This window comes from Piliocolobus tephrosceles, chromosome 19 (genome assembly GCF_002776525.5).
Source record: "Piliocolobus tephrosceles isolate RC106 chromosome 19, ASM277652v3, whole genome shotgun sequence".
In the NCBI taxonomy this organism is placed as follows: Eukaryota; Metazoa; Chordata; class Mammalia; order Primates; family Cercopithecidae; genus Piliocolobus; species Piliocolobus tephrosceles.
In genome coordinates, this window is record NC_045452.1 from 50,251,874 (window position 1) to 50,278,619 (window position 26,746).

The following is a 26,746-nucleotide window of genomic DNA, read 5'->3' on the forward strand; positions in this document are numbered from 1 at the left end:
GCGGAAAACAGGGGCTCTCCCAGCGCAGGAGGTCAGGCGAGCGACGACTGCCAGGCAGTGGGACCAGAACTCACCCACGGCGAAAGAGCCCATAACTGCATCCCCTGATGGGCCTTTGGGCTGGACAGCCAGCTCCGTCTTCCTCCTGGTGACGAATTGAGAGCGACGGAGCCGAAGCCAGAGTGACCCCTGGAAAGCAACAACTTCCGGAACGCGGCATTATGGGAAGTGGCTAGGCAATCATCTCGCCACCCCCACCTCCCGGGACCATCGGCTCTAACGCTAGTAAATCTGCGCCTGCGTACGGCTTGCGCCGGAAGTTCGGGCTTAGGGATTTGGTTGTCAATGGGTTTGGTTGTCAGTGGGTTTTCTGGTCTCTGACATAACCATGGAGTTATATAATTGTCTCTGAAGTGTGGGCATCTGGTGGTGGTCTGAGCCTTGGAGTTTCCCAGATGTAAGTTACCTTTCTGGAACACATTACATTTGGAGGCGAAGAGGGGGAGCGCTTAAATTTCCGTCTCCGTAATTCTGTCCTCTCGACTTCTAAAACTGAGTACCTAAGTTGTCTTGAATTTACCTTTCTGCGCCATGTCAGAATAAAAAACGCAGCGAGTTAATTTTTTTTTTTTTTTTTTTTTGAGACAGAATATTCCTCTGTCGCCCAGGTTGGAGTGCATTCTTCTGCCTCAGCCTTCCGAGTAGCTGGGACTACAGGCGCACGCCACCACACCCGGCTAACTTTTGTATTTTTTTTTTTTTTTGAGAGGGAGTCTCGCTTAGTCGCCCAGGCTGGAGTGCAGTGGCGCGATCTCACCTCACTGCAAGCTCGCCTCCCGGGTTCACGTCATTCTCCTGCCTCAGCCTCCCGAGCAGCTGGGACCACAGGTGCCCGCCGCCATGCCCGGCTGATTTTTTGCATTTTTAGTAGAGACGGGGTTTCACCGTGTTAGCCAGGATGGTCTCGATCTCCTGTCCTTGGGATCCGCCCGCCTCGGTCTCCCAAAGTGCTGGGATTACACACGTGAGCCACCATGCCCGGCTAACTTTTGTATTTCTGGTGGAGACAGGGTTTCACCATATTGGCCAGGCTGGTCTCGAACTCCTGACCTTGTGATCCGCCCTTCTCGGCCTCCCAAAGTGTTGGGATTACAGGTGTGAGCCACCGCGCCCGGCCACGAGAGTGTATTTTTAAAGCAGAACTGAAAGACAGTGTCAAACATAAATTGCGGGAGAGGAGGGAATTTTCAAATATTTACTGTTCATTCTTTGAAAATTTGTAAGTGCAAGGCCGGGCGCGGTGGCTCATGCCTGTAATCCCAACACTGGGAGGCTGAGGGGAGGGTGGATGACCTGAGGTCAGGAGTTCGAGACCAGCCTGGCCAACATGGTGAAATTCCGTCTTTACTAAAAATACAAAAAATTAGTCGGGCATGGTGGCGAGCGCCTGTAATCCCAGCTACTCGGGAGGCTAAGGGAGGAGAATCGCTTGAACTCTGGAGGCAGAGGTTGCAGTGAGCCGAGATCACTCCATTGCACTCCAGCCTGGGCAACAAGAGTGAAACTCTGTCTCAAAAAAAGAAAGTATGTAAGGGCACACTTTGTGCCAAGCCTTCCCTCAAATGAATTAAACATAGTCCTCTCTGCCCTGGAGTCTTAGTTTAGTAGAGAAAATAGTAATCGCTACCAGGGGTGCAAGGGTGGGGGGGGTTGCAGAGATCTATAGAAAAATAGTCAAAGAATGTAAACAGATAATTCACCATAAAAAAACAATTGATCATAAAATAAATGTCTATTGTTACTAATCAGATAAAAGGAGTTTAAGATGGTGGCATACTAACCACCAGAGTAACATTTGGTTAAATTTAGGGGAAAATTAGCTCTCTTGCTTTTTACTGCTGAGACAAATTTTTTTGTTTGTTTTATTTTGTTTTGAGACTGGCTTGCACTCTGCTCCCAGGCTGGAGTACAGTGGCATGATCTCAGCTCACTGCAACCTCCACCTTCAGGGTTGAAGCGATTCTCCTGCCTCTGCCTCCTGAGTGGCTGGGATTACAGGCACATGTCAGCCCACCACACCCAGCTAACGTTTGTAGTTTTTGGTAGAGGTGGGGTTTCAGCATGTTGGCCAGGCTTGTCTTGAACTCCTGGCCTCAAGTGATCTACCTGCCTCAGCCTCCCAAAGTGCTGAATTACAGGTGTAAGCCACTGCGCCCAGCTTAGTTTCATCTTTCACTTTATTCTGACAACATTATAACATTAAAGTCCAAGAGATATTGGGCTCGTCCTTGTTTGGTCTCTGGTGATTTAGATGAGGCAGGACTGAGCCCCTCGAATGTATTATCTCAAAAACTTAGTAGCAGCTACTATGCAAAGTTCCAAGGCTCAAGTCAAATCCTGGGCATATCCACGGATGTGTGGTAGGGCATAGGCTCCAGCTCTCATGCAAGAAAGAACAGGAGTGGGATGAGATAATTTTTTTTTTTTTGAGATGGAGTCTCGCTCTGTCGCCCAGGCTGGAGTGCAGTGGCGCTATCTCGGCTCACTGCAGGCTCCGCCTCCTGGGTTTACGCCATTCTCTTGCCTCAGCCTCCCGAGTAGCTGGGACTACAGACGCCCGCCACCTCGCCCGGCTAGTTTTTTTTTTTTTTGTATTTTTTAGTAGAGACGGGGTTTCACCGTGTTAGCCAGGATGGTCTCGATCTCCTGACCTCAAGCAATACTCCAGCCTCAGTCTCCCAAAACACTAGGATTCTAGGTGTGAGTCACCGCATCCAGCCTCTATACATGCCTTAAAAGTCACTTCCTTCCAGTTACAGGGCAATCTAGGTAACACAGTCATCTGATCACTCACGTCACCTTACTTTACTTCTCTGTCCAGCAATTATCCACCATCTGGTAATTTTCTTTCTTTTTTTTTTTTTTTTTGAAACAGAGTTTCACTCTGTTGCCCAGGCTGGAGTGCAGTGGTGTGGTTACAGCTCCCTGCAGCCTCAGTCTCCCAGGCTCAAGCAATTCTCCTACCTCAGCCTCCTGAGTAGCTGGGACTACAGGCCTACAGGCACAGGACCCCACATCTGGCTAATTTTTGTATTTTTTGTAGAGACAGGGGTCTCTCTCTGTTGCCCAAACTGGTGTCAAACCCTGGGCTCAAGTGATCTTCCTTGGTCTCCCAAAGTGCTGGGATTATAGGCATGAGGTATTATGCCTGGCCGTAATTTTCTTTTCTTTTTTTTTTTTTTTTTTTTGAGGCTGAGTTTTGCTCTTGTTGCCCAGGCTGGAGTGCAATGGCGTGATCTCGGCTCACAGCAACCTCTGCGTCCCGGGTTCAAGCGATTCTCCTGCCTCAGCCTCTCCAGTAGTTGGGATTACAGGCATGTGCCACCATGTCCAGCTAAGTTTTGTATTTTTAATAGAGACAGGGTTTCTCCATGTTGGTCAGGCTGGTCTCGAACTCCCAACCTCAAGTGATCTGCCTGCCTTGGCCTCCTAAAGTGCTGGGATTACAGGTGTGAGCCACTGTGCCCAGCCCATAATTTTCTTTTATTTTTACCTTTATGTTTAGCCCTCTTCATCCATACACAGAAATGTGCAAATATAAGGTCTTTGAGAGATGCAACATCTTTGTGTTGTTCATGGCTATAATTAGTACCTGGAAGTGCCTGGAGTATAGTAAGTGCTCGATAAATATTTATTGAAAAGAAATAGTCATGAGAAATAAAATGCTGTACAAGAATGTTTGCTGCTGCTTTATTTATAATAGCCAAAAAACTGAAGATAGCCCAGGTTTCTATCAAAACAAGAATGGAACTGGTATATTCATATGATGGAATACTACTGAGCAATCAAAAGAAACTGATACACATGATAACAGATGAAAATATTTCCCTGAGTGAAAGAACCCTTACACAAAAATATCTATTGCATGACTCCAACCATATGAAGTTCTAGAACAAGAAAAATAAGTATGGTGGGGGAAAAAAATCAGAACAGTGGTTAACTTTGGGGAGAACTGGGTGAGGTCTAAGAAAGGGCATGAAAGAACTTTATGGGGTCATGGTTAATGTTCTATACGTTAATATGGCTTGAGTTCCATAGGTGTATGCATTTAAAAACTCACATGTGTATTTAAGGTATACATTTCATTTTTACCTTTAAAATCCTTAATTTGGGCCGGGCGTGGTGGCTCATGCCTGTAATCTCAGCACTTTGGGAGGCCGAGGTGGGTGGATCATGAGGTCAGGAGATCGAGACCATCTTGGCTAACAGGGTGAAACCCTGTCTCTACTAAAAGTACAAAAAATTAGCTGGGCGTGGTGGTGGGCGCCTGTAGTCCCAGCTACTTGGGAGGCTGAGGCAGGAGAATGGTGTGAACCCAGGAGGCAGAGGTTGCAGTGAGCCGGGATGGCGCCACTGCACTCCAGCCTGGGTGACAGAGCAAGACTCCGTCTCAAAAACAAAACAAAACAAAACAGAACTAATTTGAATGATGTACATTAGAGATACTTACAAGCTACTGTCTGCAGTTTACTTTGAAATGTGTGAAAACAGATGGATTGATGAGATATGTGACAAAGCTGGTAGAGTAAAATTGTATACTCTCCAGGTTAGTGTTTTTCAACCTCAACACTATCAGCATTTTGAACCAGCAAATTTGTTATTGTCAGGGGATGTCCTGTTCATTGTAGGAAGTTGAGGAGCATCCCTGGGCTCTACCTACTCCATGCCAATAGCATCCTTCCAGTTGTGACCACCCAAAATGTCTTCAGACACTGCTAAATAGAGGGGAAATCCGTCCTTCCCCCTTCTCTTGAGATCTGCTCCACTGTAAAATTCTCTTGACTTTGCTTTACACTTGAATTTTTTCATAATAAATGTTGGAGGAAAAAATAAATTATGACATTGAAAAATGCTCATGAAACACCATGCAGAAGATGTAGTTTATGAACACCTACAATACATAAAGCGGCGGGGTTGGGGGGGAGAGCTAGCAGTGATATTTAGTATTGCTAAATGTCAGTGTTTACAAATCGTATCTATGACACTTCTAAAATGAATATTATAAAGTGTATTCCATATAGTTGGATTGGGAAGAAAAACATTTCCAATTACCCTCCTGTCAGCATCTCCTTCAAACTACCCTTTTATTAAGAGGGATAAATATGTATTCACACGGTTCCTCCCAGAGATAGCCAAGGCCACCATGCATCCAGGCTCAGATCTCCCTAATTGCCCTCCTCCTCCATGATTCAGGGACAAGGAGGATCACCGCTGTGTGGGAAGATACTAGAAATGCAAAATTTGGAACCCCGCCCCTACCTACCGAATCTTGATCTGCATTTCAACAGGATCCCCGAACTATTCCTAGGCACGTTGGAGTTTGAGGAGCATTAACGGACCAATTCTTTGTCCCTGAAAAGTGCCCACTATACTGACAGTGGCGGCCGCTGGGAAATGACAACGGGGTTGGCATGGAGAGTTATTAAGAAGAAAACCTCCAGCCGGGCGCGGTGGCTCAGGCCTGTAATCCCAGCAGTTTTGGAGGCCAGGGGTGGTGGATCGCCTGAGGTCAGGAGTTCGAGACCAGCCTGGCCAACATGGTGAAACCCCCGTCTCTACTAAAAAATACAAAAATTATCTGGGCATGGTGGTGGGCGCCTGTAATCCTCGCTACTCGGGAGGCCGAGGCAGGAGAATCGCTTGAACCCGGGAGGTGGAGGCTGCTGTGAGCCAAGATCGCGACACTGCACTCCAGCATGGGGGACAGAGCGAGACTCCTTCTCAAAAAAAAAAAAAAAAAGAAGAAAACTCTGCGACTGAGAAGTACCTAGCAGGGACAAAGCATTCCCTATGTCATTCCAGGTGCGTACACAAACACTGGCGGACCCGGCGCCGGACAGGCCAGCTCTAGCTTCCGGCCGCGGCCCTGCGCGCGCATGCGCCGCGCGCCGTGTGTTTTTCTGGTAGGCCGCTAGCTGAGGCGGTTTGTAAGTTTTGGGTCGCAGTATACTAGACTTTTGAGGCTCCCTTCCGATGAAAATTGAGCTGTCCGTGCAGCCATGGAATCCGGGTTACAGCAGTGAGGGGGCCGCGACTCAAGGTGAGTCTCGCCTCAGCGCCAGTGGCGAGCGCCACGGGGGTTTCCCACGCTGCCCCGCTGGGCGCAACTCTTTGGGAACGTTCCCGGCATGGCTGCCCGCCGCCTCCCCTCACTGCAGGCGCCCATCGGTCGGTTTGGACCTCGGCGTTGCCTCCCGGCTTCAGCAGCCCTGCTCCAGCCGGGAACCTCGCCCCGAGGGCAATCAGGGTGCGAGGGCGGCTGCGTGCTGGGCATTCTTCCTGAGAGCTTCGTGGCTTGGGTCGCGGGGTGCCGTGCTCTGTTTTTCAAAAAAAAAAAAATCTGCAAGGAAAAGATATTATTCCACTCAGAAATATCAAGTTTCAGTCTACATTCTCTTAAATATATATATATAAATAATAGTAAAGGCGAGGTCTCCCTGTGTTAGCCAGCTGGTCTTGAACAATTGGGCTTAAGCAGTCCCCCTTTCTCTGCCTCCCAAAGTGCTGGGATTACAGGCCTGAGCCACCGCGCCCGGCTACAGTCTTTTTCCTTACAGCATTCGCTGAAATCTTGAGTCATAAAATTATCTTGAGGGTTTTTTTGGAAGGACTGAAATCTCTTAAGCGAAAATAATTTGACAGATAAATGACCTGTGACATCACTCCCGTAGTTATCCATTCAAGAGTCCCTCCGTCCCGTACTTGTTTGCTATTCCATTTCATCTTCGCTACCTCCAATTCGATAGGACCCTCTCCCGATTTTGCTCGCTCCCTGGGAGACTTTAAACAAATACATAGCTCCAAATAAGTGTTGACTCCCAAAATTGTATCTGTAGCTCAGTCTCTCGTAGACTCCAATTTAACAGGTGCTAGACATCTCTATTTAACAGGTGTCTTAGTAGGCACTTCATTACTTCAGCTCTCCATGACCACACCGTCCAAATAAATGGCACATCCATACTTTCAGTAGCTTAAAGCCTTGGAGTCATTCTTCCGTGTCTCATGTAATTCATCTGTAAATCCTGTTGCCTCTGTTCTCTCCATGTATCCAGAACCTGAAGTTTACCAACTTGACCACTATAATCCTATCCAAGCCACCATCCTCTCTCCCTAGTTACTGCGGTGTCTGTCTGGTTACCCCACGTTTCCTTTCACTTTTCTCCATAGCAGCAAGTGTGGGGATCTTCCTAAGTCAAACCTCTCTTGTAGCTCTTACGTATCAGTCGGGATAAAATTCGAAATTCTGGCCATGCTTAACTAGTCCCAACATAAACTGCCCCACATTTCTTTACTAAACTCTTTCATTCCCCCTGTCCCCAGCTCACTGTGCGCTGGCCAGCTGCTCTAGCACCCTCCTACCTCGAGGCATTTGAACATGCTGTTCACTTTCCCTCGAACACTCTTGGCCAAGAAAAACACATGGCGTCCTTTTTCAGTTCCTTAAAGTCTCTTCCCTACAGTCACCTTAGGAGAAAGGCCTTTCCTGACAACCCCTTGTGCAGTCTCACCCCCTGCTGCCTTATTGTTTCCCTTGTCCTTGTTTTCTTCAGGTTTCTTCACAGCAGTTATTTACTGGATATAAAAATTCTTTTTTGTTTTTTTTGAAACAGTCTCACGTGTTGCCCAGGCTGGAGTGCAGTAGTATGATCTTAGTTCACTGCAACCTCCGCCTCCCCAGTTCAAGTGATTCTCCTGCCTCAGCCTCCCTAGTAGCTGGGACTACAGGCGTGTGCGACCACACCTGGGTAATTTTTGTATTTTTAGTAGAGGTGGGGTTTCATCATGTTGGCCAGGCTGGGCTCAAACTCCTGACCTCAGGTAATCCGCCCATCTCATCCTCCCGAAGTGCTGTGATTACAGGCGTGAGCCACCGCGCCTGGGCTGAGCATATAAATTTGTTTTTGATGTCATGGTATCCTCCTACTAGTAGAGTTGTTTTATTACTTTCATTCATTGTTATCTTAGTGCCAATGCTTAAATGTAAGTGCTTTAGAAACATTTGTTGAAGTGATGACCAGGCCGGGCTTGGTGGCTCACGCCTGTAATCCCAGCACTTTGGGAGGCTGAGACAGGTGGATCACAAGGTCAGGAGATCGAGACCATCCTGGCTAACACAGTGAAACTCCGTCTCTGCCAAAACTACAAAAAATTAGCTGGGCGTGGTAGCGGGCACCTGTAGTCCCAGCTACTTGGGATGGGAGGCTGAGCCAGGAGAATTGTGTGAACCCAGGAGGCGGAGCTTGCAGTGAGCCAAGATCGCGCCACTGCACTCCGGCCTGGGTGACAGAGCGAGACTATGTCTCAAAAAAAAAAAAAAAATAGTAATAAGCGGCCCGACACCGTGGCTCATGCCTGTAATCCCAGCACTTTGGGAGGCCAAGGTAGGTGGATCACAAGGGCAGGAGTTCGAGACCAGCCTGGCCAATGTGGTAAAACCCCATCTCTACTAAAAAACCCAGAAAGCAGAGGTTGTAGTGAACCAACTCTGCACTCTGGCCTGGGTGACAGAGCTAGACCTTGTCTCAAAAAAAAAAAAAAAAAAAAAAAGGTTTTTAAGTTAATAATAATAGTAGCAAGCACACATAAAATTTACTCTGTTGCCAGGCATTTTCCACAAATTCTCATCTAATCATCACAGCAGCCCTCTCATCCCAGTTACAGAGTTGGGGAAACTAAAGCACAAATAAATTAAGCCGCTTGCCTAAGGTCGTGCAGTTGGTAAGTGGCAGAGCCTGGAGTTGCACCTTGGCAATCTGGTAATAGAATCCAAACACTGGTAACAGAGCCATTCCAACAAAAAACGAAGTAAATGCACTTCCTCTAATAACCAGCCAAGAAGTTGTTTTCTGTGTTTCTCAACTCCAAAACAGACTAGCAAATACGTCTATGGAATTCCAATAAGTCCAGGGATTTTAAGTATGTATGAGCATTTTGTTAAAAAAAAAAAAAAAAAAAAAGGGCTGGGTGTGGTGGCTCACGCCTGTAATTCCAGCACTTTGGGAGGCCGAGGCAGGTGGATCACGAGGTCAGGAGATCGCAACCATCCTGGCTAACATGGTGAAACCCCGTCTCTGCAAAAAATACAAAAAAAAAAAAAAAAAAAAATAGCTGGGCGTGGTGGCGGGCACCTGTAGTCCCAGCTACTGGGGAGGCTGAGGCAGGAGAATGGCGTGCATCTGGGACGCAGAGCTTGCAGTGAGCAGAGATGGTGCCACTGCACTCCAGCTTAGGCGACAGAGCGAGACTCTATCTCAAAAAAAAAAAGAAAAAACAAAACACCACCACCAGATGCTTGTTAGGATATGAAGTTACAAAAGTGGGATATAACATTATACGAAGTCAGTGGTTAGCAAAGAAAACATTGTCATGAGGCCAGGTGAAGTGGCTCACACCTATAATCCCAGCACTTTCCGAGGCCGAGGGGGCAGGTGAATCACCTGAGGTCGGGCGTTTGAGACCAGCCAGACCACCATGGTGAAATTCCATCTCTATTAAATACAAAAAATTAGCTGGATGTGGTGGCGCATGCCTGTAATCCTACCTACTTGGGAGGCTGAGGCAGGAGAATCACTTGAACCTGGGAAGTGGAGGTTGCAGTGAGCCGAGATCGCACCATTTCATTTCAGCCTGGGCAACAAGAGTGAAACTCCGTCTCAAAAAAATAAATAAATAGGCCAGACGTTCTTCGCCTAGAGTCGTCGGGGTTTCCTGCTTCAACAGTGCTTGGACGGAACCGGGCGCTCGTCCCCCATCCCGGCCGGCCGCCCATAGCCAGCCCTCCGTCACCTCCTCACCGCGTCCTCGGACCGCCCCAAGGACCCCGCCGCCGCTCCAGCGCCGCGCAGCCACCGCCGCCGCCGCCTGTCCTTAGCCTCTGCCATGACGACCGCGTCCACCTCGCAGGTGCGCCAGAACTACCACCAGGACTCAGAGGCCGCCATCAACCGCCAGATCAACCTGGAGCTCTAGGCTTCCTACGTTTACCTGTCCATGTCTTACTACTTTGACCGCGATGATGTGGCTTTGAAGAACTTTGCCAAATACTTTCTTCACCAATCTCATGAGGAAAGGGAACATGCCGAGAAACTGATGAAGCTGCAGAACCAAGGAGGTGGCCGAATCTTCCTTCAGGATATCAAGAAACCAGACTATGACGACTGGGAGAGCGGGCTGAATGCGATGGAATGTGCTTTACATTTGGAAAAAAATGTGAATCAGTCACTACTGGAACTGCACAAACTGGCCACTGACAAAAATGACCCCCATTTGTGTTACTTCATTGAGACACATTACCTGAATGAGCAGGTGAAAGCCATCAAAGAATTGGGTGACCACGTGACCAACTTGCGCAAGATGGGAGCACCTGAATCTGGCTTGGCAGAGTATCTCTTTGACAAGCACACCCTGGGAGACAGTGATAATGAAAGCTAAGCCTCAGGCTCATTTCCCCATAGCCGTGAGGTGACTTCCCTGGTCACCAAGGCAGTGCATGCATGTTGGGGTTTCCTTTACCTTTTCTGTAAGTTGTACCAAAACATCCACTTAAGTTCTTTGATTTGTACCATTCCTTCAAATAAAGAAATTTGGTACCCAAAAAATAAATAAATAAATAAATAATCTGAAAAAAGAAAACATTGCAATAAAAGGAGGGAGGAATATTTGCAGTTCCAACAGTTATTAGAAAAGGAAACTTCAAATTAAACATTAATAGATGTATTAATAAATATATGTTAATATATGTATAAATATTATCAAGGCTACCCACCATCTTCTATGATGCTTTAAATGCTTATATTTAAACTACTTACATTTGGGTGATTACATGGCAAAGCAAGGAATCCTGCTCTGTTCTGTGGAGAGGAGGGCTAATGTCATTTGGCCTGGAAAAACTTGTTCTGGAGACAGACAGAATACTGAACACCCCTCTTGGAAATTCGCAGTGCATATTGGGATTTAACAAGACTCTGAGAAGTCACAAATAAAAATTGTGCCCATATAATCTATTGCCTAATTAGGATTGCTTTTGCCTAGGATAAATACCTAAACCATTTGGGGTGGGGCATGGTGGCTCACGCCTGTAATCCTAGCACTTTGGGAGGCCAAGGCAGGTAGATCACCTGAGGTCAGGAATTTGAGACCAGTCTGACCAACATGATGAAACCCTTTCTCTACTAAAAATACAAAAAGTTAGCTGGGCGTGGTGGTGAACGCCTGTAATCCCAGCTATTCAGGAGGCTGAGGCAGGAGAATCACTTGAACCCTGGAGGTGGAGGTTTCAGTGAGCCAAGACTGTGCCATTGCACTCCAGCCTGGGCAACACGAGCAAAACTCCATCTCAAAAAAAAAAAAAAAAAAAAAAATGTTGGGTGTGGCAACTCACACCTGTAATCCCAGCACTTTGGGAGGGCCGCACAGGTGGATCACGAGGTCAGGAGTTTTAACATGGTGAAACCTCATCTCTACTAAAAATACAAAACTTAGCTGGGCGTAGTGGCCTGCGCCTATACTCCCAGCTACTCAGGAGACTGAGGCAGGAGAATTGCTTGAACCCGGGAGGTGGAAGTTGCCATAAGCCAAGATTGTGCCATTGCACTGCAGATCTGGCCACTGCACTCCAGCCTGGCGACAGAGCGAGACTCCGTCTCAAAAAAATAAATAAAATAAAATTAGTGACAAAAATGAACCTTATCTATAAAGGAAAACAATTCAAATGAGAATGATTTCTCATCAGTAATCAGAGAGGCTAGATGAAGAGGCACAGCATTTTTCAAATGTTGAAAGTAAAAAACTGTTAGGCCAGAATACTGTATCCAGTGAAAGTATTCTGCAGAAATGAAGGGGAAATCAAGACATTCTAAGATGAAGGAAATCTAGGAGATTTGTCACCAGCAGACCTATCCTAAAAGAATGGTTAAAATAGATTCTCTAAACAGAAAAGAAATAATAATAGAGTTATTATTAAAGAAATATAATTTAGACCTATTTTATTTTAGTTTAGTTTACTTTTATTTATTTATTTTTTTGAGAAGGAGTCTTGCTCTGTTGCCCAGGCTGGAGTGCAGTGGCACCATCTCGGCTCAATGCAACCTCCACCTCCCGGGTTCACGCCATTCTCCTGACTTAGCCTCCCAAATAGCTGGGACTACAAGTGCCTGCCATCACTCCCGGCTAATTTTTTGTATTTTTAGTAGAGATGGGGTTTCACCTTGTTAGCCAGGATGGTCTCAATCTCCTGACCTTGTGATCCACCTGCCTTGGCCTCCCAAAGTGCTGGGATTATAGGCGTGAGCCACTGCACCCGGCCATTTAGACCTGTTTTAGAACTGTTGAGACTGAGATGCTCTCTGCTGTGTGGTTTAATGTGTGCCCCCAAGTTCACGTGTTAGAAACTTTCTCCCAATGCAATAGTGTTGAGAAGTGGGAACTTTCAGAGGTGATGAAGGGATGTGCAGGGATATAACAAACAATGTAACCTTCCTGTCATCAGCGTTCCAGAAGGAGAAGAGAAAGAAGGCAGGGTTGAAAAGGTTCTCAAAGACCAGAGCTCTCACGAATGGATTAATGGTGTTACTGCAGGAGTGGGTTAGTTATTGTGGGAGTGGGTTCCTGATAAAAGCATGTGTTTGGCCCCTTCATCTCTCTTGCTCTTGCTTTCATTCTCTCTTGCCCTCTGCCTTCCGCCATGGGATGACTCAGCAAGAATGCCCTTGCCAAACACAGGCACCATGCTCTTGGATTTCCCAGCTTTCAGAAAAAGAAGCCAAATAAATTTCTCTTAATTGTAAACTACCCAGTCTCAGGTATTCTCTTATAGTAACAGAAAATGGACTAATATACCATCCAATAGGAATATATAGATATAGTTAAATTTACAAATATGGGGCTCGAGAATTTGGAACATCATAAGAATTTGAGAATTGTGGACATTTAATATTCAATAATACTTGGTACCATGAGACAATAGAGAAGATAAAGAGGTCCCCAACCAAACCTTAAGGGATGCTAACATTTTAAAGATCTTGCTTGGCAATAGTATAGTATGGTATATAAATTATACCTCATTAAAGCTGTTTAAAAAATGTTATAAACAAATCATCTTTTTGTGCATTAATCTTTAATTGCAATGCAATTACCATTTTTTCTTGTTTTCAAAGCTTAACAAAATTATTCTAATGTTTATATGTGAGAAGAACCAGGAAATACCAAAAAAGAATTCTAGAAAAGAAGACTGATGGCTATGAAGAGACAGAGTAGGAGCAATTTACTAACCCATCATGGTGATTTGAAGAGTTGAGTATTAGTTAGCTGGGTATGGTGGTAGCATGACTGTAGTCCCAGATACTTGGGAGGCTGAGGCAGGAGGATTTGCCTGAGCCTAGGAGTTCAAGGCTGCAACAAGCTGTAATCGCACCACTGCACTCCAGCCTGGGTGACAGAGTGAGACTCTGTCTCAAAAACGAAAAAGAGTATTAGGACATGATGTTATAGACAGATCAATATAACAAAATGGAGAATCCAGAAAAAGACTCAAATACATATAGGCACTTAACATATGTTGAAAGAAGCATTTCAAATGTATTATAAGATGTACTGGTACAAATGGCTAGCTAACTGGAAAAACAAAAATAACCTGGAAACTTCTGTTACCTTTTAAACTGAAGTATATTGCAGATGGATCAAATATTTAAATGCAGAAATTGAAAATGTATTCCAAATTGAAAATAGAAGATTTTTTTTTTTTCTTTTGAGACGGAGTGTCACTCTTTTTGCCCAGGCTGGAGTGCAATGGCGCGATCTCAACTCACTGCAACCTCTGACTCCCAGGTTCCAGTGATTCTCCTGTCTCAGCCTCCCAAGTAGCTGGGATTACCGGTGCCTACCACCTTATCCAGCTACTTTTTTTAAAAAATAGAAGAATTTTAAAATAATCTTGCAGTAGAGAAATCCTTTCTAATCAAGATATATTAGGCCGGGCGCAGTGGCTCACACCTATAATCCCAGCACTTTGGGAGACTGAGGCAGGCAGATCACCCGAGGTCAGGAGTTCGAGACCAGCCTGGCCAACATGGTGAAACCCTGTCTCTACTAAAAATACAAAAAAATTGGCCAGGGATGGTGGCATGTGCCTGTAATCTCGCCCCTTGGGAGGCTGAGGCAGGAGAATTGCTTGGATGCTGGAGGCAGAGATTGCAGTGAGCTGAGATCACGACACTACACTCCAGCCTAGGCAACAAGAGTGAAAACTACATCTCAAAATAAATAAATAAACAAATAATAAAAAAAATACAAAAATTAGCTGGGGGTGGTGCCGGGTGCCTATAATCTCAGCTACTTGGGAGGCTGAGGCAGGAGAATTGTTTGAGTCAGGGAGGTGGAGGTTGCAGTGAGCTGAGATCATGCCAGTGTACTCCATCCTGGGCACAAAGTAGGACTCCATCTCAAAAAAGAAAAACAAACAAAAACATAAAGCTTGAGACTTGTAAAAGAAGAGACTGATAAAAGGAACTATGGTTTAGGTTGTTTGTTTGAGACAGAGTCTTGCTCTGTCACCCAGGCTGGAGTGCAGTAACATGATCTTGGCTCACTACAATCTCCACCTCCTGGGCTCAAGCAGTCCTCCCACCTGAACCTCTCAAGTAGCTGAGACTTCAGGCACACACCAACACACCTGGGTAATTTTGTTATATTTTTAGTAGAGACAGGGTTTCATTTTGTTGCCCAGGCTGGTCTCAAACTCCTGGACTCAAGCTATCCACCCTCCTCAGCCTCCCAAAGTGCTGGGATTACAGGTGTGAGCCACCGTCCTAGGCCAAAAGGAACTATGTATTAAGAATTTTCCTTTAAAGAAAAGAAGCAGGGGACTGAGTACAATTGTAAACTTCTGTTCTGTATGGTAACTTTGTGGAAAGCAACTTGGCAGTATCTGTCAAGACTAAAAATGTACCTGTTGATCCAACAATCCACCTCTATAAGTTTATTCTTGAATACACAGTATTCAGTTTACCATACTATATATATAAAAAGAACTTGCATTATAGGATTGTTCATATTAGCAAAAATGTGGAAACAACCCAAGTGTCCACTATTTTACCTATTGAAAATCAATAGGTAAAGAATTAAATAAGTTATGGCATATCTACATGATTCAGTATAACAGCCAACATTTACAAAGAATGAGGTAGACCGCTATGTGTTGACAGTGAATGGATCTACAAAATATATTTGGTGGGGAGGGAGATAGGAAGTAGGAGGAAAAAGTATATATTACCCCCTTTGGGTACTTTTTAAATATATATACTGTATATATATCAACATTGTACATATTTTTACATTATACCAGCATTTTTCACATGTATATGTATATATATGTATAATGCTTAAAATGTTTTAATGTTAACAGGGGTTACTTAAGCAACAGGACAATTAGCATTTATTTCCTCTTTGTGTTCCTTTGCTTCTTAAAAACTAATAAATGGGCCGGGTGCAGTGGCTCACGCCTGTAATCCCAGCACTTTGGGAGGCTTAGGCGGGTGGATCACGAGGTCAGGAGAACAAGACCATCCTGGCTAACACGATGAAACCCCATCTCTAGTAAAAATACAAAAAATTAGCCAGGCATGGTGGCGGGTGCCTGTAGTCCCAGCTACTTGGAAGGGTGAGGCAGGAGAATGGCATGAACCGGTGAGGTGGAGGTTGCAGTGAGCGGAGATTGTGCCACTAAACTCCAGCCTAGGTGACAGAGCGAGACTCTGTCTCAAAGAAAAAAAAAAGAAAAACTAATAAATGCCATGCACAGTGGCTCATACCTGTAATGCTAGCACTTGGGGAGGCCAAGACAGGAGGATTGCTTGAGCCCAGGAGGTTGAGACCAGGCTGAGCAACATAGCAAGACCTTGTTTCTACAAATAAAAAATGAAGTCAGGCATGGCAGTGCATACCTGTGGTCCTAGCTACTCAGAAGTCTGAGGTGGGAGGATTGCTTGGGTCTGGGAGGTTGAAGTTGCAGTGAGCTGGGATCATGCCACTGCACTCCAGCTGGGGTGACAGAGCTAGACCCTGTCTCAAAAAAAACTAATAAACAATATTTACTTAAAAAGAAGAAACTGACCATTCACATAATCAAACTCTCTGACTTATTCTGTTCATTCTAGATTTCAACCAGTCATATCCTCTCTTCTGGCTACATTATTGATACAGCTTTTTGACTACATAATTGGTTTACTTTGATGAAATTGCCCATTTATGGTAGCTCAAAATGTCCGCTTAACTATCTAGATACAGAAGAATGTGGTGTCTACTTACTATTAAAAGTTTTTTGTGTTTGTTTTTTTATAGACGGTCTCAGTATGTTGCCCAGGCTGGTCTTAGCATAGGACTTAGCATATTATATCTGAAAGTAGAGTAATGGGGAAGAGACTAATTAAATTGTACAATTTACAAAGAAATCAAATACAATTTTAGTAAGTGCCCTTGTTGATGTATTCATTTCTTCTAAGATTGCATATGTAAATTGTCTCTCTTGTCTTTACCTCCTTAGAAACTTACACATGTCCAAAAATGATTGAGATAGAGCAGGCGGAGGCCCAGCTTGCTGAGTTAGACCTACTAGCCAGTATGTTCCCTGGTGAGAATGAGCTCATGGTGAATGACCAACTGGCTGTAGCAGAGCTGAAAGATTGTATTGAAAAGAAGACAATGGAGGGGCGATCTTCAAAAGTGTACTTTACTATCAATATGAACCTGGATGTATCTGAGGAAGCAATGGTAATTCAGTTTTGCTTTTGGAAGGATTGAAACATGTTGAGACTTAAAACATTGGTTAGTGCACTTTTTCTTCTTCTCTTTAATCAGGCGATGTTTTCTCTGGCCTGTATTCTTCCCTTTAAATACCCGGCAGTTCTGCCTGAAATTACTGTCAGGTACGTTATAGAAGTTCTGGCCAACTTTAGAGGTCAAATTAATCTGAGAATAAAAGCAACTCTCGAATTTGTTTTCTGTTCCAAGACAATTATTTTCTTATATCTTTTCTGTTAGATCAGTAATATTGAGTAGATCCCAGCAGACTCAGCTGAACACAGATCTGACTGCATTCCTGCAAAAACATTGTCATGGAGATGTTTGTATACTGAATGCCACGGAGTGGGTTAGAGAACACGCGTCTGGCTATGTCAGCAGAGATACTTCATCTTCACCCCGCACAGGAAGCACAGTCCAGTCAGTTGACCTCATCTTCACGAGACTCTGGATCTACAGCCATCATATCTACAACAAATGCAAAAGAAAGAATATTCTAGAGTGGGCAAAGGAGCTTTCCCTGTCTGGGTTTAGCATGCCTGGAAAACCTGGTGTTGTTTGTGTGGAAGGCCCACAAAGTGCCTGTGAAGAATTCTGGTCAAGGTTTGCTTTCACATATGTATGTGAAGTCATGTCTAAAATTTTAATACTAAACAAGATACAGTCATGTGCTACCTAGTGATGTTTTGCTTAACAATGGACCACACATAAAACAGTGGTGCCATAAGATTATAATGGAGCACATGTGGAAACCTGATACATGGCACTTGATCTTCCCACTATTGAATATCAGAGTGATATTCAGTAATAGTGCTGGGACATTTGCTTTTCTATATGAAAAAATATAAATACAAAAAAAGTGCCATCTAGGTTTGTGTAAGTACACTCTATCGTGGTAGTACATGACAAAATAGCCTGAAGATACATGTCTCAGAATGTATCCCCATTGTTAAGCAACACATGACTATTAGAGATATGGAGATAAGTATGTCCCAGGGGTTGTGTCTTTATGGGGATTCAATCTCAAGTTGATGGATATGGCAGAAATCGCCTGTAGTCAGCATTTTCCCCCTCACCTGACAAGTGCATATAGGAGACATTCTGTAAATATATGCTGAATGAATTGAGCTCCTGCCCAAGACACTATGACCCTATCCACTTCCATGGATCTGATCCTTCCCTTATCTTAGTGATGCTGCAAACTGTATGCCCTATGAAGTAAGGGGCTTTCTAGAAGCGCTAGAATTGCCACTAGTCTTCTCATTTCTCTACTGATATCCTAAATGAATTTCTGAGAAGATCCATTAATAGTTTGGGATTCAGTAATTCCTACATTTCTAAACTACTGATACAAGGCCGTAGTAAGGGCAACAAATGAGTTTGGGGATGGGATTATGACCAGAATCATATTTGATTAAAATAAATCCCTCTGAGATAAAAGTAGATTTCTTGGGTGGGGTGTGATGACTCACACCTGTAATCCCAGCACTGTGGGTGGCTGAGGCAGCATATCAATTGCAGCCAGGAGTTTGAAACCAACATGAGCAACATAGCAAGACCTGTCTCTACTAAACAAACAAAAGTTATAAAAATTTTAAAAAGTAGACTACTTCTAGGAAAAGTCTGTTTTATAATTTCTGTTTTATGCGCTCTATACATTTTGAAAACGTTTACTTTGGAAATTTCTTTTCAGACTCAGAAAATTAAACTGGAAGAGAATTTTAATCCGCCATCGAGAAGACATTCCTTTTGATGGTACAAATGATGAAATGGAAAGACAAAGGAAATTTTCCATTTTTGAAGAAAAATTGTTCAGTGTTAATGGAGCCAGGGGAAACCACATGGACTTTGGTCAGCTCTATCAGTTCTTAAATGCCAAAGGATGTGGGGATGTTTTCCAGATGTTTTTTGGTGTAGAAGGACAGTGACAGTAAGAGTAGTTGAAAGTATCTTGTCACTGTTAGCCTTTTGATTTTTTTTCCCACTTTTTCTTGAAAGATTAAGTAATTTCATTTTAGTTCCATTCTAGAATGTTGGGGAGTGGGGGACAAGAAAAAATAGTGTAGCTGAAATGCATCTGTTAAAAATGTCATGATTGAAAGCAGAACTGAGTTTCAAATTACAACCTTAAAATTGTTATTAAATACTTCTTCACATATCAGTTGCCCATTTTGAAAAAGAAATTATCCACAAAGGTAATGTTGGTGCTCCAATTTGCCAGCCATTCCCAACCCCCTTCTCCCTTACCTGCTCTCACTAAAGAACCCAGAAAACCTAATTGCTCCCCTTTCAGCCTCTGTTGCAACTCTTAGTGGCCTCAAGACACAGCTTTGGCCTTGGGAATTCTGGGAAAACTTTGCTTCCTGATTAAAGAAACATATGCAGGTAGGCCACCTCCTCCCCCTCTTACTGCCATAAACGCCAAAGTGATGGCTGGAGCTGGAGGACTTATTTGAACTATGACAGAAGGAAGGACCAAAAGAACCACGAAGATGCCAGTTGCCACATTGTTGAGCTGCTGACCCAACACCAGCCGCTGCCTATCTCTAGATGTCTTACGAAATAAAACCAGTTTTGTTTAATTTCTAGGCTTTTTTTTTTTTTAATAGATGCAGTCTTGCTGTGTCGTCCAGGCTGGAGTGCAATGGTGCGATCTCGGCTCACTGCAACCTCCGCCTCCCAAGTTCAAGCGATTCTCCTGCCTCAGCCTCCCAAGTAGCTGAGATTACAGGAGCCTGCCACCATGCCTGGCTAATTTTTGTGTTTTTAGTAGAGACGGGGTTTCACCATGTTGTTGGTCTCGAACTCCTGACCTCAGGTGATCGCCTGCCTTGGCCTCCCAATGTGCCGGGATTACCATCATAAGCCACCACGCCCAGCCAATTTCTAGGCTTTTTACTAGCAGTTGAAAGCTAGTTTGTCAAATAGAGTTTTTCAGAGCTTTAGTTTTGCATTTACTCCAGCCTTTTGATACATAAATAGGTGAAGTTTTTCTGAAGTGGAGTTTGCAATTCATCTTGTTTTGTATACTCATGCTCTGCCCCTGCTCCTGGGCTTGCCTCAGACAAGGCTGAGGCATGAGTAGGGCTTAAACTTTTTTAACAAGCATCAACAATTCATCAGATTAGTACTTTAGAAGATTTGTTTGGCAAATTGTATTCTGACATTTTTTTGTTCTGGAAATGGCTTTCTGTACATTTATTTTTGCCAAATTTTGACCTACCATTAAACACACCACCCAGTTTTTGAGGACCTCCATAAATTGGTTCCAAAAGCATTTATTGTTTATTAATTTGCTAGCACGCAGGTTGATAGCAGGTGTTGGATATTTCTTGACCAGTCAGACTTGGTTGAGGAATGGAGTTGGGGTGAGAGACAATGCATTAAGTTAGTAAAAAGTTGGAGGCAAACTATGCTTATCACAAAATGAATCAGTAAGTGAAAGATAGCATATATTATGTAATACAATGTAGAAATCTGAAGAAATAAAATGGAAGAAGGCAATGTGGATAGATCTTAAATATAAAGGTTATTAAACATAAATGAGGGTCAGAATGGTATTTAAAGCACAGTGCTTCTATTGGACCTAAATCTTATGTACCTCCCCAGATTTCCTCCCTGCTGCCCATTCTATTGCCCTGTCAGTTGCCCTGGAAATCCCAGTTCCTCTGCTGCCACCAGACAGCCAGATGGACCAGTTGTGTGTCTAGTTTCTGATTCCTCCAGTGACTAACAGATTTGTACGAAATACCCTACAGAGAATGGAATCTGACATTCCTACCACCAAAGGGGGCAGATGATGCATATATTACTTTAAGCAGCTAAAGTGGCAGCTAAACCGCTAAAACTTTTTCCGTCTCTGTACATTATATTAAAAACCAGATTGCTATGCATAATATGCAGATCTCAAATGTCACATAAACACAGAATGCAACAGAGTAGTTTTACAAGTTTTCTTTCCTGGGACATCAGTCAAATTTAGACATTATGATTAAGTCATACTAAGCCAGGGAAATACAGATTTTCCAATCTTATGATGAAAAAGTTCCTTTGAGAATGGATAAATGTAGTGAAATGTTAGAAATGTTAAGAGTATAAGCAATATAGCTTTCTTAGGTTTCTTTCTTTCTTTCTTTCTTTTTTCTGGAGACAGACTCTGTCTGGATCTGTCACCTGGGCTGGAGTGCAGTAGCACAATCCTGGCTTACTGCAACCTCTGCCGCCTGGGGTTCAAGTGATTCTCCCACCTCATTCTCCCGAGTAGCCGAGATTACAGGTGCGTGCTACCACGCTCGCTATTTTTTGAATTTTTAGTAGAGACGAGGATTGACTATGTTGGCCATGCTGGTCTTGAACTCTTGACCTCAGATGATCCAACTGCCTCAGCCTCTCAAAGTGCTGGAATTACAGGCGTGAGCCACCGCGCCCTGCCCAGTTTCTACCAATGATTATATACTTGATATATAAACATCCTTAAATGTAAAATGTTCCATATGATTGCACATAAAAAAAAAATGTTCAGCAATGACGATTTGTCAACATATTAATGTAATAAATATTTTGAACTGGAATCACCTATAAAAAATGATAAATCCTGAAAAGAAACCGTTTCAAGTCAAATTATGTTTAAAAGTTACATTTTCTAAAGAAAACAAGTATTGGCCGGGAATATTGGCTACATGCCTTGTTTTATTTTGTTTTTGTTTGTTTGTTTGAAGACGAAGTCTTGCTCTGTAGCCCAGGCTGGAGTGAGTGCGGTGGCGTGATCTCGGCTCAGGGCAACCTCTGCCTCCCAGGTTCAAGCAATTCTGCCTCAGTCTCCTGAGTAGCTGGGATTACAGGCGCGCGTCACTAGACCCGACTAATTTTTTGTATTTTTAGTAGAGCTGGGGGTTTCACCATGTTAGCCAGGCCGGTCTTGAAGTCCGCAGCTCAGGTAATCCGCCCGCCTTGGCCTCCCAAAGTGCTATTTTGTTATTAAGAAAGATGTGTATCAGGGAAACTCAAAAATAACAGACCATTGGTGAAATTCCATAAAAGCGGCAATGCAGCCAAGGTTTAAAGGTATTTAAGAGCAGACGCAGAAATTACGTTCCCGCCCCCTCTCCCCCCGCGATTATTAGAACTACTTGAGAAAACTGAGTCCATAAAATTTCCGCAAAGGGGCACCACGAGCATTCCACTTAAACACAATCTGCCAATCTGAAGCCATCAGATCGGGGAAGGGATGTAGGTTGTAATGTCCTTTGCCATCCCTGTGAGGGGCAAAGCCGGGCGAGGGTTAGATTCCAGATCAGCGTGGACGCGTCTGCTGGCTGCCTACAGACACCCGAGTATCGCAAGGCTCCCAGGCGCTCTGGGGCTGTCATTGACAGCTAGGCTTTCTCTTGTGACCCCGGCAGCTCCCAAGCACTCGCGAGCCCCACCCGCAGCCTAAGAGCGCCGAGTGAAGCGCGCCATACTTCGCGCGTGCGCCTTCCTGTGCCGACGTGGCCCGGAAGCACTAGCCCTTGGGTTTCCGGGATGCTGTGAGCGCAAGGACTTATGGGCAGGTCGCGTCACTGCAGCTGCAAGCGTTGCCTTTCAGATCTCCGCAATAGCTTCGGAACCCGGCCTTGAGTCCTAAGCTGTGGACTCGCCTCCTGAGTGGGCATCTCGCAGGCCAGCCGATGCTGCTTTGGGGCCGAGATGGACTTTTTGTTTATTTTTTGTTGTTGACGCTTAATTATCTTTTGGAAAAAGAGGCATCGATTCCCATTCTCGGAACTTCCCAGATGTTGCTGCAGATGGGGGATTAGAGGAATGGTGCACCCTGGGACCCAGGTAGTGCCTTCGAAGTCCAAGGTCTTCCTCGATTTTAACCAGGGAATTACGGAAATCAAGGCTTTTTTCCCACTGGGGCATTTGGCTTTTCGGATTTTGTAAACCTGCTCTCCCTCGTTCCTCCCGCCAACAAATTATATATATTATTTCTATATTATATATAACGTATTACACATATGTATTACATATATGATTACACATAATATATATCATAAGAAGAGTAGAAATAGCTGGATTTTAAAGTCACCCACAATCCCATGTCCAAAAAGACAATATTAAATTTTGGTTTTACATTTTATTTTCTAGTATCCTATTTTTGCATGAGTGTATATGTGGGGTTTTCTTTAAAAAAAAAAAAAAAAATTACAGCCAGGTGTGGTGGCTCACGCCTGTAATCCCAGCTACTCGGGAGGTTGAGGCAGGAGAATGGCGTGAATCCGGGAGGTGGAGCCGTGAGCCGAGATCGTGCCACTGCACTCCAGCCTGGGTGACAGAGCTAGACTCCGTCAATAATAATAATAATAATAATAATAATAATAAATTAAAATTTAAAAAATAAAAAAATTAGACCGGGTGCGGTGGCTCACGCCTGTAATCGCACCACTTTGGGAGGCCAAGGTGGGTGGATCACCTGAGGTCAGGAGTTCCAGACCAGCCTGGCCAACATGGTGAAACCCTGCCTCTACTAAAAATACAAAAAATTAGCCAGGCGTGGTGGCAGGCGCCTGTAATCCCAGCTACTCGGGAAGCTGAGGCAGGAGAATCACTTGAACCTGAAAAGCGGAGGTTGCAGTGAGCTGAGATCATGCCACTGGGTAACAGAGGGAGAATCCTTGTCAAAAAAAAAAGAAAGAAAAAGAAAGAAAAGAAACGGTGCAGCAATGACTAGCCTTGTGCATTCATTCCCCGCCCCTCCGCCCCGTCTTTTAACACTTCTTTTTTAAGCAGAATTATGGAGCGACTATAGTTGAAGATGCAAGGAAGGTTCATGGGAAGGGATGATATTCAACACAGTTAACAACCAACATGACCTGATCGCCATCCATTGGACTAGCCACATGTCTAGAGCTGGAATGGGGTTTTGGAAGACTGATAAATCAACAATTAACACTTTAGCCAGGAATCAGGGGAAGGTCAGAGAAGTCCTAGGGAAATGGCAAGGGCAATGAAAGAACATTTCAGAGGGTATCAGAGAATTTTACTATTTTAACAACCATTTAAGTTAAACGGTGTATAACAATCATCGGTCCAATTTATGTGTTTGCTGTTGGAAAGATAAGGATTATAATCTGATTATCTTGTCCTGTGAAATTGGAGGAAGGTAGAATGGTCAGAGTTTTGAAGAAGTGTTCAGATAATTACTGAGAGTCCTAGAAAATTACTGAAGTATGGTACATTTGTTGGGCTGTAATGAAGACACAACTAAGGCATGGGATCATTAATTCTTAGTGGTCTAAAGCTTCTGTTGACTGCATTGTTTGTTTTCCAGGCAGTGTTCAACTTTTCTCTGGAAAAAAAAAAAAAAAAAGCTGAAAACAAATAATTGGCTTTGTGTAGTGTTTGGTTTCTCCAGATGAATAGGCTGAAGGAGCAGATGTACAAGAGACTTTGTGGTATTGGCAAGAGAGTGACTGACACAAAAGATCATGAAATCTAAAGTGAACAATGAAGGGAGTAAAGAGAAAAGAGTCCTTAGTGTTAGGGAGAAAATATAAGGGCCGATGCAAGGTCAAGATTTCCTTGAAGAATGTCTAGGTGGAAACAGTTAAATGAGGAATCTGGCAAGAGGGGATCGTGACCCAAGAGTGGGGTGAAATTGGGAAAATGTAAGTAGTAATATCAGGATGTGACTGTGGTGTGGCAGATGAAGTGGAATAGAGGAAAAGGATATGGGAGATAAAGATTTTTATAACTGAGAGGCCAAGCAGTGGACAGATATGCCACATGAACCTAATCAGGACTTTAAAAAGACCGTCTAGGATGATGTTTGGAATGAGGGTGGAGAGCCAAGTGTTAAGTGTTTAGAGACTAAAAGGGTATGACCAGGAGGCTGGTAAGAGGACAGATGTCAGAAGGTGTATTCTGTTGACAGCAGACTGAAAAGAATGTTTTATTGTTTTAAGGAAAGTAGAAGCAAAGAGGATCCTATTCTTATCTGCAGACCCCTGAGGTAGGTGGGATTTTAAATGACAAACAGCATTCATGAGATGCTGCTGTGGAAGTACTGTCGTTAGCCAACCTGTGAACAAGTGTTGAGGGTGAATACTGGCTAATCACGGAGCTACAATTCCAAAGAATATGTGGGAAGGAAGGGCTTTGTAGGGCAGATGGGAGTAGGGGTTAGACCAGCAAGAAAGGACACAGTTTTATGTGGTAGGGAAATACATATACATGTACCTGTATCTCCTTCCTGCCTTCTTGACTTCCTGAGTCCAGACTCAGTATTACAGTTTCCTTCTAGATTCTGAAAATCTGTTTTTCATCAGTTTTAGTTTTAGTCATGCTGTTTCTGTCTTCTTCAATGTTTTCATCAATTTTGTGTTTGTGTGTGTGTGTGTGTGTGTGTGTGTGTGTGTGTGTGTGTGTGAATTTGGGAGAGGCTGCTAGCGGATGATTTTTTTTTTTTTTTTTTTTTTTTTGAGAAGGAGTCTCGCTCTGTCGCCCAGGCTGGAGTGCAGTGGCCGGATCTCGGCTCACTGTAAGCTCTGCCTCCCGACTTTACGCCATTCTCCTGCCTCAGCCTCCCAAGTAGCTGGGACTACAGGCGCCCGCCACCTCGCCCGGCTAGTTTTTTGTATTTTTTAGTAGAGACAGGGTTTCACTGTGTTAGCCAGGATGGTCTTGATCTCCTGACCTCGTGATCCGCCCGTCTCGGCCTCCCAAAGTGCTGGGATTACAGGCTTCAGCCACCGTGCCCGGCCGCGGATGCTATTTTGAACTGGAAATCCACCTATGTATTCCTCTAGTACTATTATGGTTATTTTCTTTTCTTTTAAATCCCTCTGATATAGTTTGGATATTTGTCCCCACCCAAATCTCGTATTTAATTGTGGTGAGTTATAGCCGATATATACTGAAATTATTCTTATTGTACATTTGTTTTGTAATGTTAGCAAACTATTATATCTTATTTTCTCAATTGACTCTATAGGGGTCCCAGTTGACAAATGCTTTCCTGGCATATACTACCTGTGTAGTGTTGCTGCTATTTAAATACGAAGTTCACTTTAAAAAATTTGAAAATACTTTTTTCCTTCTTTCCAGTGTTCAAGATGTCAAAGCAAGGACGTGGTAGGTACTCTGGTGTGAAATTCCAGATTTCCTTGGGTTTTCCAGTAGGAGCTGTGATCAACTGTGCTGATAACACAGGAGCCAAAAACCTGTATATCATCTTCGTGAAGGGGATCAAGGGATGGCGGAACAGACTTTCCGCTGCTGGTGTCGGTGACATGGTGATGGCCACAGTCAAGAAAGGCAAACGAGAGCTCAGAAAAATGGTACATCCAGCAGCGGTCATTCGACAATGAAAGTCATACCGGAGAAAAGATGGTGTGTTTATTTCAGAGATAATGCAGGGATCATAGTGAGTAATAAAGGCGAAATGAAAGGTTCTGCCGTTACAGGACCAGTAGCAAAGGAGAGTGCAGACTTGTGGCCCGTGATTGTGCATTGCGTGACTCTCCAGTATATTTAAAAAAAAAAAAAAAAAGAAAGAAAGAAAAACTTTAAAGCCATTAAAAAAAGCCATTAAAAAGTATTTGTCCCCCCCCAAAAAAAATACATCTTAATAACAGTTGAAGGTAAAGTACCACCAAGTTTAATAAAGACTAATTAATGCTGACTTTTATCAGCATTTTTTATGACTGTCACTGGATTTCACTATACTTCTTATCTTGGTAAAGTATATCTGAAAGTAGAATAAAGGGGAAATCCTATCTGTGATTAATTTTGGTAATCAGATACATTTTCTCTAGTAGCCACATTTCTTTATTTTTTTTTTCTGATACAGGGTCTCACTGTGTCGCCCAAGTGGGAGTGCAGTGGTATGATCACGGTTCACTGCAGCCAT

At 43.9% G+C, this 26,746-nt stretch overlaps 2 protein-coding genes and 2 pseudogenes across 9 annotated transcripts in view; 3 read left to right on the plus strand and 1 right to left on the minus strand.

The window, feature by feature from the left end:
- The window catches only part of USP16 (ubiquitin specific peptidase 16), a 30,728-nt gene extending 30,493 nt beyond the window's left edge, over positions 1-235 (minus strand). For 2 of the 6 annotated variants that reach the window (XM_023190118.1, XM_023190107.1), the window contains exon 1: positions 75-235. Coding sequence is in view for 2 of the 6 variants with exons in the window: in XM_023190131.2 (XP_023045899.1) it covers positions 75-93 (19 nt within the window). In the remaining 4 variants the exon portion in view is untranslated. The remainder of the gene's footprint in view (positions 1-74) is intronic. The other 4 variants (XM_023190134.2, XM_023190103.2, XM_023190131.2 and 1 more) reach the window with 2 other exon arrangements.
- Positions 33-19,436, plus strand: RWDD2B (RWD domain containing 2B). 2 transcript variants are annotated; one of them, XM_023190148.2, is made up of 5 exons: positions 33-457; positions 16,598-16,824; positions 16,912-16,979; positions 17,095-17,457; positions 18,548-19,436. In XM_023190148.2, the coding sequence occupies exons 2-5, from the start codon at positions 16,618-16,620 to the stop codon at positions 18,780-18,782; spliced, it is 873 nt and encodes a 290-aa protein (XP_023045916.1). In that variant the 5' UTR covers positions 33-457; positions 16,598-16,617; the 3' UTR covers positions 18,783-19,436. The 2 variants fall into 2 exon arrangements, with proteins under 2 accessions (XP_023045916.1, XP_023045910.1); XM_023190142.2 differs by lacking the exon at positions 33-457 and adding an exon at positions 5,886-6,100.
- Positions 9,721-10,658, plus strand: LOC111524862 (annotated as a pseudogene). The gene has a single exon (XR_002725889.2). The product of XR_002725889.2 is annotated as a ferritin heavy chain pseudogene (transcript).
- Positions 19,437-22,301: 2,865 nt separating the features above from the next.
- Positions 22,302-26,746, plus strand: LOC111524793 (annotated as a pseudogene).

Bases quoted from the DNA above. Each gene is read 5' to 3' on its own strand.
- RWDD2B (XM_023190142.2), top strand. From the start codon at position 6,034: ATGAAAATTGAGCTGTCCGTGCAGCCATGGAATCCGGGTTACAGCAGT. The intron at 16,825-16,911 runs GTAATTCAGTTT...CTCTTTAATCAG, and splicing joins ATGTATCTGAGGAAGCAATG to GCGATGTTTTCTCTGGCCTG. The intron at 16,980-17,094 runs GTACGTTATAGA...CTTTTCTGTTAG, and splicing joins CTGCCTGAAATTACTGTCAG to ATCAGTAATATTGAGTAGAT.